This window comes from Oncorhynchus nerka, linkage group LG8 (assembly GCF_034236695.1).
Source record: "Oncorhynchus nerka isolate Pitt River linkage group LG8, Oner_Uvic_2.0, whole genome shotgun sequence".
Lineage (NCBI taxonomy): Eukaryota > Metazoa > Chordata > Actinopteri > Salmoniformes > Salmonidae > Oncorhynchus > Oncorhynchus nerka.
This window is the reverse complement of record NC_088403.1, coordinates 45,574,671-45,589,492: the sequence shown is the minus strand read 5'-3', so window position 1 is coordinate 45,589,492 and position 14,822 is coordinate 45,574,671. Positions and strand designations below refer to the sequence as shown.

The window sequence follows — 14,822 nt, the reverse complement described above, 5'->3', positions numbered from 1 at the left end:
TCAATAAAGTCACCTATCATTATGTGTTATTGAATTGACAATACGAAAAGTCTTCAGAATTACCTTTTTTATATTATTTTCCTTGAAAGAACAGCTAGGTGGGGTTTTTGAGCGCTTCTCCCCTATTTGGAAAGTTGGTCTGCCTGCTCTTCAGTCCGAGAGAGATATTCTGAGAGAAGTGAATGTGTGGCTGTGACGGTCCTGTCAATGTCTGCCGTCACTGTTTGATAACTTTTATTGCAGATAAAAAACCAGGTCAACCTGAAGTGTGGGTGTCCGTGTGCCTTTCATCTGGGTGGCTACATGAATTTGGTTACATTGCATTTGGAAAGTATTCAGACCCCTTGACTTTTTACACATTTTGTTACATTACAGCCTTATCTAAAATTGATAAAATGGTTTGTTTTCCTCATAAATCAACACACAATATCACATAATGACAAAGCAAAAGCAGGTTTGTAAACATTTTTGCAAATGTATTACAAATAAAAACTGAAATACCACATTTACATAACTATTCAGATCCTTTACTCAGTACTTTTTTGAAGCACCTTTGGCAGCAAGTAGAGCCTCCAGTCTTCTTAGGTATGAGGCTACAAGTTTGGCACACTTGTATTTGGGGAGTTCTTCTCTGCAGATCCTCTCAAGCTCTGTCAGGTTGGATTGGCAGCGTCACTGCACAGCTATTTTCAAGCCTCTACAGAGAAGTTTGATCCAGTTAAAGTCTGGGCTCTGGCTGGGCCACTGAAGGACATTCAGAGACTTGTCCCGAAGCCACTCCTGCGTTGTCTTGGCTGTGTTCTTAGGGTCATTGTTCTGTTGGAAGGTGAACCTTTGCCCCAGTCTGAAGTCCTGAGCACTTTGGAACAGATTTTCAGCAAGGATTTCTATGTATTTTGCTCTGTACATCTTTCCCTCGATCCTGACTAGTCTTCCAGTCCCTGCCTCTGAAAAACATCCCCACAGCATGATGCTCCCACCACCATGGTTCACCGTAAGGATGGTATTGGCAGGTGATGAGAGGTGCCTGATTTCCTCCAGATGTGATGCTTGGCATTCAGTCCAAATAGTTCAATCTTGGTTTCATCAGACCAGAGAATCTTGTTTCTCATGGTCTGAGTCATTTAGATGCCTTTTGGAAAACTCCAAGTGGGATGTCATTTGCCTTTTAATGAGGAGTGGCTTCCATCTGGCAACTCTACCATAAAGGCCTGATTGGTGGAGTAGTGCAGAGATGGTTGTCCTTCTGGAAGATTCTCCCATCTCCACAGAGGAACTCTGGAGCTCTGTCAGAGTGACCATCGGGTTCTTGGTCACCTCCCTGACCAAGACCTTTCTCCCCCATTTGCTCAGTTTAGTGGAGTCCTGGTGGTTCCAAACTTTTTCCATTTAAGAATGATGGAGGCCACTGTGTCATTGGGGACCTTCAATGCTGCAGACATTTTTTGGTACCCTTCCCCAGATCTGTGCATCGACACAATCCTGTCTCGGAGCTCTGCGGACAATTCCTTCATCCTCATGGCTTGGTTTTTGCTCTGACATGCACTGTCAACTGTGGGACCTTACAGTGCCTTGCAAGAATATAGGATGTGGGACCTTACAGTGCCTTAGTTATGCATGCTCAAGTTCATTTTTTCATTTTTTATTTCGTGTCTGGTTCAAAATGAAAAATATTTTGCATCTTCAAAGTGGTAGGCATGTTGTGTAAATCAAATGACAACCCCCCAAAAATCAATTTTAATTCCAGGTTGTAAGGCAACAAAATAATAAAAATGCCAAGGGGGGTGAATACTTTTGCAAGCCACTGTATACAGACAGGTGTGTGCCATTCCAAATCATGTGCAGTCAATTGAATTTACAACAGGTGGACTTCAATCAAGATGTAGAAACATCTGAAGGATGAGAAGTGGAAAAAGGCTCAATTTCGAGTCTCATATCAAAGGGATTACTTAAATAATAATATTATTTTTTAATATTTTTTTATATAAATGATCCCAGAAATGTCTAAAAACTGGGGTTTTTGCTTTGAATTGTGTGTAAATGGATGAGGAAAATGTCTTATTTGATCCATTTTAGAATTAGGCTGTAAGGTAACAACATGTGGAAAAGGGCAAGGGGTCTAAATACTTTCCTAATTCACTGTATCTGGGTCCTGCTGTTGAACGGCAACCCCTGCAGCCTTCAGTGAAGGCCTATCCACATCCATGGACTTCAGGAGCACCATTCGAACCCTCAAGCCTTACAGCCACTGCACATGAAATGCTCTGGACAGCCCTGACTTTGGCCACCTCATTGTCTTTCACCCTTGTTGGGCATTCCAAAGATGGGGCTTTATGGTTCCCACCACAATTCCAACATGTCACATTTTCACCACTATTAAAACACATGATATGATCTTTTCCACAACTTGAACATCTCGGATTCTCCCTTCTGCAAACACTTGAAACATGTCCAAAAGCTTTACAATGATCACACTGCATTGGATAAGAAGGGAAATTCAAATAAAGGAAGGGACATTCTCATCAATGTAGCGTCCGCTGCCGGATTTTTTACAATAGTTTGCGCTGATGGTACGGAGATTGTGACAGTCGGTTAAATGGCGTCCCTTGACAAGACAAGAACAAGATGCATGTCAGGAGAAGTGCAGCATTATCATAAGGAGAGTTATACTTGGAATACGGAGGAGGAATGGAGGGAAAAAAGAGAGGCAGAGGAGGTCTAAGAGAGAGCGGGAGGAAGAGAGTGAGCTTGAGTCAGTTATAAATGGTGGGAAAAAGGAGATGGTTTGTTAAAGAAGAATGGTAGAAAGTGTAAGCAGAGAGAGTTGAAGACAGGAGGAGGAATGGAAGTGAATGAGGGCGAAGTATCGGAGGTGGTAGGTGTGGTGAAGTTCTCGGCACCCGAGGCTTGCACCGATGGTCAGGATAAAGATGAGTCGGTGACAGTAGGCGTGAAGGTTTTTGAAAAAGTGGACCCTTGCCTTTTGGCTGATCCATTTGAGGTTTCAGGGTGGGTGAAAATAGAGTTGGGTGCTGTGGAATTGGTGAGGGGAACCTAAAGTGGTCTTGTGATAATTGTATGTGTTTCTGCTGGTCAGAGGGAGCAGGCTCTCCGTGTTAAACGAATGGGGGCAAAAGATTGTTTTGCTCTCAAGAAAAGGGCACCATTGAAAGGAGTGATTACTTTGGTAGCGGTAAATGTGAAAGTTGTTTGGTGCGACGCAGACAGGTTGGTGTGAGTGGAGGAACAGAAGAGTCCTTGTTTATTCTTTTGAGTTTTGATGTTGTCTTTGCCCAACAAAGTGATGTTAGGATATTTAAGTTATCTTGTACGAGCTTTTATGCCGACTACATTACGTTGTTACAGGTACCAAGTTTATGGGCATGTGGCTGCAGTGTGTAGGAGGGAGGTTCCTAAGTGTGAGAAGTGTGCAGAAGGTGAAGGGGTTAAACAAAGGCCTCATACCTTCTAAAAGGTTAATACATTGTGTTATGATAAACCTTAAGATGAGACCATCTGTGTGTGTTTACACCTGTTTTGAGTGTTGTGCCCTTCAGACACTATCAGAAGGCTGAAACCGCCTACGCTCATACTCCTCCTATCTGGACCCCACCGTGGCTGTCTGAGGTTCTGAAAATACGACTGGTTTTCTGAGAACACAAGGCTGCCTCAGGCCTGATGAAAACAGTTCACCTTGTTATGACCCTATACTTGTGATGAAAGGTCAAGTTTCGGTCAAACCCACTTCTGAGATTTTAATTGCTGATAAGATGCTGCTGTCAGGGGAGGTTAGATTTATTATAATGTAGTTGCCAGGGAAAGTCACGCAAGGGGAACTGGGGAGGCTATGTAAGTTACAGGATGTCTTAGACACTTTGCAGAACATTGGGAGAGCTATCGTATACTGTACTCTGTACCAACTTCTGCCTACACTTGTATTACTAAAGGAGAATTGTAATACTTAAACAAGTCTGTGTTTCCTTTCTACTACCAATATATATACGTTTGATAATTATATAGAATTGATCATCTGTTGACGGAATTGACCAACAAAAGGCATGAGACAAAGGAATGTGTAGCATTGGGGAAAGTAGGGGTATGTGTTAATTGTAGGGATGACCATGGGGCTGGGGATCAGAAATGTCCCGTGCGAGAGAGGCAGGTTGAGGTTTCCAGGGTTAGAGTAGTGCAGAAGTTGTCATATGCTAAGGCAGTGAAGAAAGTAGAGGAAATGGATCAAGGGGGAGGGATCCTGAGAGGAGTGGTGTGAGTAGTAGATCTGTACCAATACAGAGAGATAAACCAACAAGTGATATATGTTTCAGTAAGATTGTATTTGAGCATTTATAGTAATGGTTATCAACTGTACAGCAGGGATAGAACGCAAGTCGCAGAAAATTGAGGTTGTGGTGGCAGCTTCAGAGAGGTATTTGGGTGTGCGAGACTTGACATCAGAAGAGTTACAGGGTGTGTTAAGTGGCGGTGTCCCATTCATTCAGGCTGTTGGCCTGAAGTATAACTCAATTAATTTAAATAGTGGAGTATGGTATTTATTATATTTTTTTGTGAGTGTAGTGTAAGATGGTAGGGTATTTGTTGAATTTTCTTTTTTTGTCAAACTTTAAAAAAAAAAGCGAAGTATACGGGAGTTATACTCCAGTCAAGTATGTGGCAGTAATGCAACATTTATTGGATGCCAACCACCGTTAAACCCCATTGAAGAAGAAGCGTCTGCCTCCGCTATCTTTTCCTCATTCCTAACAGGCAATCACATTAGACAGCTCAATATGGTAAACTTGGATGTCACTAGCTATTACAGCCACAAAGTTGAAATAGGATATATCGTAAAAATGTATGAAAACAAATTTGTTTTTTTTTTGTCTTAATTTAAGGTTAGGATTTGGTATAAGGTTAACAGTGTGGTGAAGGTTAAGGGTTAGATTTAAAATCTGATTTAAGAAGAGACATTTTAGAAATAGGCGGGGTTTATCCATTTGTGGCTGTGGTAACTAGTGACGAGTTTGGGCCCTCAGCCCACTCGCAGCGGCACCTTTCCAAGATGGCAGCCAACAGTAGCAGCACGGTTAGCAAACCCAGCAACAGTACCGGGGGGAAACAGTCAGGGCCGTCGGCCGAGCAGGTATCGTCACTCCGTATCAGAATATTCATGATTTGTTAGCAAATGCTTTTTAATCATTGTGGACTGAGATACAAACGCGGATTTGTCAGTCACGCATCCAACTAGTTAACGCTAACAGTAACGTTAGCGAACGTTAACTCGCTCCCCATGGTCTGCTTCCTACTCGCGTGTTCCTCAACTGAGGTTTCATAATTTAGAAGAAAATATGGTGACGTTATAGGTCGTATTGATTCACATTCACAATATCTCTTGACATTGGGTTGATAATAATGTTAGCTAACTGCAATCTGTCAGTCTGACTAGGTTTCTCTGTATTTAGCTTAGCCATACGAACTTCAGGGGGAACGTCTGAAAAAGGGAATGGTTGTGCTCTTCGAGCAGATAAGATGCTATTTCTGCCTGTCACTGTTAGTGCGTCCCTCTACCTTGTCTACCAGTGTATGGCTCCAGACTAACATTTTCCCCAGGTGCCACATTTTTTTAGTTGGTGGCACCAGCCAATGATTTAAATATTGTCTGAGGATTGCGATTACTAAATGTTGCGCCCACTACAAACACATTTATATTTGTCACGTACCAAATACAATGGGGCAAACTTTACCACAGGGGTATCAAACATACAGCCCGTGGGAGGGTTCCAGCCTGCAACGCCTGAAATTATAATGGACCTAAATTCAGAGTTTCTTGACTGTCCACCTCACTAATAATCACTAGACAGTCGGAGAATGGAAAATTCCAACAACGATGGATAGAGGACTATATTTAGCTAATTTTGACGGACTGGAATGATTTATTTTTTAAAAATCATTAAAGGTCTGGCACTGATCAGGCCTGGCTCGCAGTCAACGTTCCAATTCATCCCAAAGGTTGAGGTCAGGTCTCCGTGTAGGCTAGTCAAGTTCTTCCACGCTGATCTCAACAAACTATTTCTGTATGGACCTTGCTTTCTGTATGGACCTCTGTTGTTGCTCCTAGTTTCCACTTCACAGTAACAGCACTTACAGTTGACCAGGGCAGCTCTAGCAGGGCAGATATTTGACTCACTGACTTGTTGGAAAGGTGGCTTCCTATGACGGTGCTACGTTCAAAGTCACTGAGCAACTCAGTAAGGCTATTCTACTGCCATTGTTTGTCTATGGAGATTTCATGGCTGTGTGCTCGATTTTATACACCTGTCAGCAACGGGTGTGACTGAAATAACCGAATACACTAATTTGAAAGGGTGTCCACATACTTTTGTGTAAATAGTGAATACGGGTGCACCAATACTATAGATTTGGCCGATACAATATCCAATTATTTTCCTTGCAAAAAAAAACAATAGCGATATTTTTACATTTTAGCTGCCTTTTAAGCATTCTAGTACAGTTAAAAAGCTAACACACACACGGACGCAGCGGTGTAAGGCACTGCATCTCAGTGCAAGAGGCATTACTACAGTCCCTGGTTCGAATCCAGGCTGCATCAAATCCGGCCATGATTGGGAGTCCCATTGGGCGGAGCACAATTGACCCAGCGTTGCCGGGGTAGGCCGTCATTGTAAATAATAATTTATTAACTGACTTGCCTAGTTAAATAAAGGTTACACACACCACACCGACCAAAAAGTTATTGTTGGCATTTACATATGTCCCAATTACCAGTAAAACATAATCAAAACCTATTTCTTTCACTTTCTTGCTGTGCTGTTTCGTTTGCTCAGTTGTTTCATTCTCAACCAGGATTTCATCGTACATGTCAAACAGTGAAGTTTCAGCTCTGTCTGTCCGTGGCAGGCATTCCAAAGCCATGACCGAGGGTATCACGTCTTCTGCAGACGCAGTTGAGCTCATTTCTCCAGTCAGTTCTTCGAATGGAGCTAGGAGTGTGTTCTGTTTCCAGGTTTCAAACATGTTCCCAATTGTCATTGAGTTGGCAGCAGCGGTATGAAAACCAGCACATTCTGGAGCATGCAATCCGGCTTTACTCAGTACGAAATCCTCTTCGACCCACTGTGCTGTCAGACTCATGGGGCTGACATTGCTGGTCCAAATGTCAGTTGTGATGCTCATAGCAAGTAGCATAATGAATTCCATTACCTTTTTTACGTTACAGCTTTATTCTAAAATGGATTTAAAAAACCTACACACAATACCCCATAATGACAAAGCAAAAACAGGTTTGTAGAAATGTATGCAAATCTATTATAAATAAACAGAAATTAAATTGACCTCAGGAGGCCTCCTTTAGAATGAAGTTTCTCTACATTTTTATGAATGAACAAAAAATGAATCTGAAATGTCTTGAGTCTAAATGTTCAATCCCTTTTTGTTTTTGCAAGCCTAAATAATTCAGGAGTAAAAATGTGCTTAAATTGCATGGACTTCCTGTGCACTAATAGTGTGACTTCCTAATCTCTGTACCCCACACATACAATTATCTGTAAGGTCAGTGAATTTCAAACACAGATTCAACCACAAATACCAGGGAGGTTTTAGCTAAGGAAAGCACATGTAAAATCAGAGGAAAACCTGGTTGTCTGCTTTCCACCAGACACCGGGAGACAAATTCACCTTTCTGCAGGACAATAACCTAAAACATAAGGCCAAATCTACACTGGAGTTGTTTACCGAGATGACTGAGATGACCTGCACTACCTGAGCCACTTGTGTGGGCAAGACAACCCCAATAAAGGAGTGGTTCTGCAGGTGGTGACCACAGACCACTTCTCAGTTCCTATGCTTCCTGGCTGATGTTTTGGTCACTTTTGAATGCTGGCGGTGCTTTCACTCTAGTGGTAGCATGAGACGGAGTGCCTTTATTGGGGGTGTCTTGCTAATTGCCTATAATTTCCACCTGTTGTCTATTCCATTTGCACAACAGCATGTGAAATTTATTGTCAATCAGTGTTGCTTCCTAAGTGGACAGTTTGAGTTCACAGAAGTGTGATTGACTTGGAGTTACATTGTGTTGTTTAAGTGTTCCCTTTATTTTTTATAACATTTATAAAAACACGTTTTCACTTTGTCATTATGGGGTATTGTGTGTAGATGGGTGATAAAAAAAAAATGTAATCCATTTTGAATTCACGCTAACAACAATGTGGGTTAAGTCAAGGGGTATGAATACTTTCTGAAGGCAGTGTAGAGCACTAACTCTCAATATAAAACACACTGCTAGTAGCCATGTATTAATCTAACTGTAAATTGTGATGTCCAAAATAGAGGTCGACGGATTATGATTTTTCAACGCCGATGCCGATTATTGGAGGACCAAAAAAGCCGATACCGATTAATCGGCTGATTTAAAAAATATATATATATATTTTTTTTTTTTTGTTGTAATAATGACAATTACAACAATACTGAATTAACACATATTTTAATTTAATATAAAACATCAATAAAATCAATTTAGCCTCAAATAAATAATGAAAAATGTTCAATTTGGTTTAAATAATGCAAAAACAAAGTGTTGGAGAAGAAAGTAATATGTGCCATGTAAAAAAGCTAACGTTTAAGTTCCTTGCTCAGAACATGAGAACATATGAAAGTTGGTGGTTCCTTTTAACATGAGACTTCAATATTCCAAGGCAAGAGGTTTTAGGTTGTAGTTAATTTAGTATTTATAGGACTATTTCTCTCTATACCATTTATATTTCATATACCTTTGACTATTGGATATTCTTATAGGCACTATAGTATTGCCAGTGTAACAGTGTAGCTTCCGTCCCCCTCCTCGCCCCTACCTGGGCTTGAACCAGGAACACATCGACAACAGCCACACTCGAAGCAGCGTTACCCATCGCTCCACAAAAGCCACAGCCCTTGCAGCGCAAGGGGAATAACTACTCCAAATCTGAAAGCGAGTGAAGTTTGAAACAGTATTAGCGCACACCCAGCTAACTAGCTAGCCATTTCACATTGGTTACACCAGCCATTAGGCTGATAGGCTTGAAGTCATAAACAGCGCAATGCTTGATGCACAACGAAGAGCTGCTGGCAAAACGCACGAAAGTGCTGTTTGAATGAATGATTACGGGCCTGCTGCTGCTCAGTCAGACTGCTCTATCAAATCAGACTTAATTATAACATAACACACAGAAATACGAGCCTTTGGTCATTAATATGATCGAATCCGGAAACTATCATTTCGAAAACAAAACGATTATTATTTCAGTGAAATACGGAACTGTTCGGTATTTTATCTAACGGGTGGCATCCCTAAGTCTAAATATTCTTGTTACATTGCACAACCTTCAATCTATGTCATAATTATGTAAAATTCTGGCAAATTACTTCGCAATGAGCCAGGCAGCCCAAACTTGCATATACCCTGACTCTGCGTGCAATGAACGCAAGAAAAATGACACAATTTCACCTGGTTAATATTGCCTGCTAAACTGGATTAGTAGTTATAACTAGTGATTATGATTGATTGTTTTTTATAAGATAAGTTTAATGCTAGCTAGCAATTGACCTTGGCTTCTACTGCATTCTGGTAACAGGCAGATTACTCGTGGGGTGCAATGGTTCGAGCGTTGGACTAGTTAACTGTGCGGTTGCCAGATTGGAACCCCTGAGCTGACAAGGTGAAAATCTGTCGTTCTGCCCCTGAACAAGGCAGTTAACCCACGGTTCCTAGGCAGTCATTGAAAATAAGAATGTGTTCTTAACTGACTTGTCTAGTTAAATAAAAGGTATAACGTTTTTTTTATTTAAAAAAGAATCGGAAATCGGCGCCCCAAAAAATACCGATTTCCGATTGTTATGAAAACTTGAAATCGGCCCTAATTAATCGGCCATTCGATTAATCGGTCGACCTCTAGTCCAAAACAACGTTGCAGTTGCAGCCTACAACTAAAATGAGGCCTATGCAATCGCAATGGCCAATGCGCTTTTCGTGCGCTCTGTATATCAAAGGCATATGAAATTCAAATGGTAAAATAGTTACTATTGACCAACAAATTTAGAGTTGAGAAATAAGACCTACAGAAAGCTGAGAACCTTCTCTCTTTTAACTGTGACAACAGGATAGCTTTGTTTTCCCCCGCACATTTTAAAATGTCATACAATCAGAACACTTTAAGTGGCTCGCTCTACACCGCAGCAGGGCCCCAGTGATACAGGCACCTGGGCAGGCAGACACTTTCATTACAGGAGTAATGAGTATAATGTACTTTTACAGTTTGACCCAAGTCATGGTTTTAGCCTCCTAAAAAATGGGTTGTTTTGAGTGAGGCGACCATGTAGAATGTGCAGCTCGCACCGATCTAACCAGTTAAATGTTTTATTCGCACAGCTAAGTACAACGGTCACTTAATGCGACTAAATGGTTGCAGTCTGGAGTCCTGCAGTGTCAGACACAAAACAGCATTAGTAACTAATGCAGTCAGTTTTTTTAAATTACAAAAACTACTAGCTATTGCATTTACTCATAACGAATCAACACATGGTCTAATGATATTTCATAGTCCAGGTAGGCATATATAACGAGGCTCTTTGCAAATTTGTTCAATCTAATGTAAGTTGAGAAATCTGTGTATATTGTGGCTGGTAGAGCATGGTGCTTGCAAGGCTAGGGTTGTGGGTTCGATTCCAACTAGGACCCCCCTACAAAAATGTATGCGTGCACTACTGTAAGAGGGTTTTTACACTGACTAAACTTGTTGCCTTCCATTTGTTTATTTTGTCATTTAGCAGACGCTGTTATCCAGAGCAATTAATGTTAAGTGCCTTGCTGAAGGGCAGATGGACAGATTTTTCACCTAGTCGGCTCAGATTCAAACCAGCGACCTTTCGGTTACTAGCCCCAATGCTCTTAACCGTAGGTCACCAAATAAAATTTAAGTCATTTGACTAAATTGTCTGCTTAATGGCATTTTATTCTTCTTCTTCTTATTATGAGTGAATGTTTGATTTTATGTATTTGATGTGTCTGACAGGTCGTGGCTGCATTCCAGAGGATGCGCACGGAGCAGCGCAGCATGGCCTCCAAGGCTGCAGAGTTGGAGATGGAGATCAATGAGCATAGGTAACTAGCTCTAGTTAGTGACCTGCTTCAGTAGATACTCAGTTTTAGTTATTTCTCTTACTTCCATAGGCACGGGAAGTAGTTGGGGGGGAATGGCCCTAGCCCTCACCCTCTGATCCAACAGGTCCCAGACGTGCTCAATGGGATTGAGATCCGGGCTCTTCGCTGGCCATGGCAGAACATTGACATTCCTGTCTTGCAGGAAATCTCTCACAGAAATAGCACTATGGCTGGTGGCATTGTCATGCTGGAAGGTCATGTCAGGATGAGCCTACAGGAAGGGTACCACATGAGGGAGGGGGATGTCTTCCCTGTAACGCACAGCGTTGAGATTGCCTGTAATGACAACAAGCTCAGTCCGATGATGCTGAGACACACCGCCACAGACCATGATGGACCCTCCACCTCCAAATCGATCCCACTCCAGAGTACAGGCCTCGGTGTAACGCTCATTCCTTCAACGATAAACGCGAATCCGACCATCACCCCTGGTGAGACAAAACCGCAACTCGTCAGTGAAGAGCACTTTTTGCCAGTCCTGTCTGGTCCAGTGACGGTGTGTTTGTGCCAATAGGCGACGTTGTTGCCGGTGATGTCTGGTGAGGACCTGCCTTACAACAGGCCTACAAGCCCTCAGTCCAGTCTCTCAGCCTATTGCAGACAGTTTGAGCACTGATGGAGGGATTGTGCATTCCTGGTGTAACTCGGGCAGTTGTTGCCATCCTGTACTTGTCCTGCAGGTGTGATGTACCGATCCTGTGCAGGTGTTGTTACACGTGGTCTGCCACTGTGAGAAGGATCAGCTGTCCGTCCTGTCTCCCTGTAGCGCTGTCTTAGGCGTCTCACAGTATGGACATTACAATTGATTGCCCTGGCCACATCTGTAGTCCTCATACCTCCTTGCAGCATGCCTAAGACACGTTCACACAGATGAGCAGGGACCGCGGGCATCTTTTTTTCCTCCCCAGAGTCAGTAGAAAGGTTTCATTAGTGTCCTGAGTTTTCATAACTGTGACCTTAATTGCCTACCGTCTGTAAGCTGTTAGTGTCTTAACGACCGTTCCACAGGTGTATGTTCATTAATTGTTAATGGTTCAAGCATGGGAAACAGTGTTTAAACCATTTACAATGAAGATCTGTGAAGTTATTTGGATTTTTATGAATTATCTTTGAAAGACAGGGTCCTGAAAAAGGGACGTTTCTTTTTTTGCTGAGTTTAGTAAAGGCCCAGTGCGCTACTTCTGTGCAAAAATCTTATTTCAAAAATAAAATATACTTTATTCAGATTTTTCCGGGGTTGCTGCAGCATTTCCCTACTTCCCGCGGCTATGCTTACTTCAGACATTTTACTATTACCACTACCAATTCACTCACTGTTCACCTTAGTGGACTTAACCAAAAAGAGGAATAATCATTGTTCAGTCTAAGGTGTTAGAGATGAGATTCTGAGACTTTGGGTGAATCTCAAGTCTTCCCTGGAGTCCTCTCTTCTCATCTCCCTCGCAACATACATTGGAGGAGAAGGTATGAGGGGAGGAACCTTATCTTCTCATGTGTATTGAGAAAGAGGATAAGATTCACCCTTGTTACTTTCCTTTTACAAATTCCCTCTTTTCTCAGCCTAGTCATTGAGACCCTAAAAGACGTAGACCCAACAAGGAAGTGCTTCCGGCTGGTGGGTGGGGTGCTCGTGGAGAGGACAGTTAAGGAAGTCTTACCAGCTCTGGAAAGCAATAAAGAACAGGTAACATTTTTATTCTGGCTTGCTCTTTTGGGTATAATTCAGGTTACTGTAAAACACTTTGTGAAAAGTGCTGGTGTAAAATGGGAATTCCAAAATAATTGTGATTGATGGTAAGATGCCATGAATATGTCAATATGTATGCGATGTGGTGGCCATTGGCTGTAGTCCGACTGGTGAGGTAAACTCGCTTGGAAGTTTTTTTTAATAGAGGAAACAGACTTGAGCAACTAATGGCCGAGTGTACTTATACAGCAAGTGAACGTCCTATCGCCTCTGACCAGAATATCGGGAGTCATTTTCTTTTCATTTCTTAATGATTCTTCTACATGTTAAATCGTTACCGTTCGTCGACACCCAGCAGGTAATCTACTGCAAAATACTGATGTTCGTTATGGTGCGAGGCTATGGTACCAAGGCTGTAGGTTGTTGCAGTACTATCCTATACAACTAAATCACTACTGGTCAGACATTATGATTAACGATCTGCTTTCCCCTCATTTCCTTACAGATCTCAAAGATTGTAGAATCCCTCAACACACAGATGCAGTCGAAAGGCCGGGAGCTCACAGAGTACCGGGAAAAATACAACATCCGATTGGTGGGAGAAGGGGAGGAAGGCCAGGGCAAATCTGCAGCGTCCTCCAATGGGGGCGAAGGGAGCGCGTCTAAAGGCGGTGCCGGCGTTCTAGTTTCGTAGCTTTGTGAAAAGGCTTTAGTAAAATAGGAAATTGTGCAGAATGCCATCAAGCATCGAGTCAGCACAGACCCTGAAAGGCATTTCAAGGGCCCGAGTTTTACGTATGTCTTGCATGAAACCAATGTTACAAGGGCCAGATTCTCAAGACCATTCAATTGAGATAAATGAAGCGTGTTATTGAATCCTTTTCACCTATAGTTAAACAAAACTTAAGCCAACAATTTACTTACTCTGGTTTATTTTCTCTTCAGACATGAACAAGCCTTTCGCCTTTTACTCGAGGCAGTGTTTCATCAAAATCTTACGGGATGATAGTTGTATTAAACAACATGCCTTCTTGATGACCATATATTGTCTGTCACATTTATTTGATGTTTATTAATACTGTCATATTTCAATGTACATTATGATATTGTTGGTGTTTTGTCTTTGAGAGGTTTGTCTCTGGCATGCCATAGAACAACACATGCAAAAGGAATGCCAATCTGATTGGGAAAGCACTGTTCACCGCATCATTTTGATCTGTTTTGGAAAGAAACCTTGCTCTGAGCATCAGTTTTAGATAACATAAATACAAGTCCCAAATGGCACCCTATTTCCTACATAGTGCACTAATTTTGAGAGGATACGGTGCCATTTTGGGACAGACTTCCAGTCTGATACAGTACTAGTCTTAAGTGCCCCCAAAGGATCTGAAGTACACTGTCCTAGCCTATATTAACTTTCACTGTGTAGTTTTGTGAATATATATTTTTTTCATGTTAGGAATACAAATAATAATTTAAATAATACATAAGTAATATATTATTCAGTCCATATGGTTTGCTAGTCACTGTTTTAGGCATTTATGAGCTGGCCTGTCAGCAGTCGTATACTGTGGGGACCATTTCATGGGTGAAGACAACATGAAATCTACCTGGATGACGTCTTCCGATGCACTGGTCTCAACAAAGGACCTTCCTACCAGCTGTCATAAACGACAGTGCTATGGCATGCCATCCTCTGGAGCAGTAAGCTATAGAGTACCCAAAAAACAGCACACGATCAATGTATCGTGTGGGGCACGACTGGACAATAAATATGGTTTGAACGTTTTTGTTTCTTCCTTGTAACTTTGTATTCGAGCAAGAAGGTGTCAATTTGATGTGGTTATTAGGCGGGGTTTCAGTTTTGACCAATATTATTTTCTACACACACGGAGGAGGACTGTCCACTTCTATTCCTGAGAT

At 41.9% G+C, this 14,822-nt stretch overlaps 1 protein-coding gene across 1 annotated transcript; it reads left to right on the top strand.

Moving 5' to 3' along the window:
• Nucleotides 1–5,032: 5,032 nt before the first annotated feature.
• On the top strand, nucleotides 5,033–13,940 carry LOC115133406 (prefoldin subunit 2-like). The gene is made up of 4 exons (XM_029666600.2): nucleotides 5,033–5,140; nucleotides 11,064–11,152; nucleotides 12,773–12,896; nucleotides 13,405–13,940. The coding sequence occupies exons 1-4, from the start codon at nucleotides 5,060–5,062 to the stop codon at nucleotides 13,591–13,593; spliced, it is 483 nt and encodes a 160-aa protein (XP_029522460.1). The 5' UTR covers nucleotides 5,033–5,059; the 3' UTR covers nucleotides 13,594–13,940.
• The last annotated feature ends 882 nt before the right edge of the window (nucleotides 13,941–14,822 follow it).

Coding starts and splice junctions, on each gene's coding strand:
- LOC115133406 (XM_029666600.2), top strand. CDS start 5,060: ATGGCAGCCAACAGTAGCAGCACGGTTAGCAAACCCAGCAACAGTACC. Junction 11,153..12,772: donor ATGGAGATCAATGAGCATAG/GTAACTAGCTCT, acceptor CTCTTTTCTCAG/CCTAGTCATTGAGACCCTAA. Junction 12,897..13,404: donor TGGAAAGCAATAAAGAACAG/GTAACATTTTTA, acceptor ATTTCCTTACAG/ATCTCAAAGATTGTAGAATC.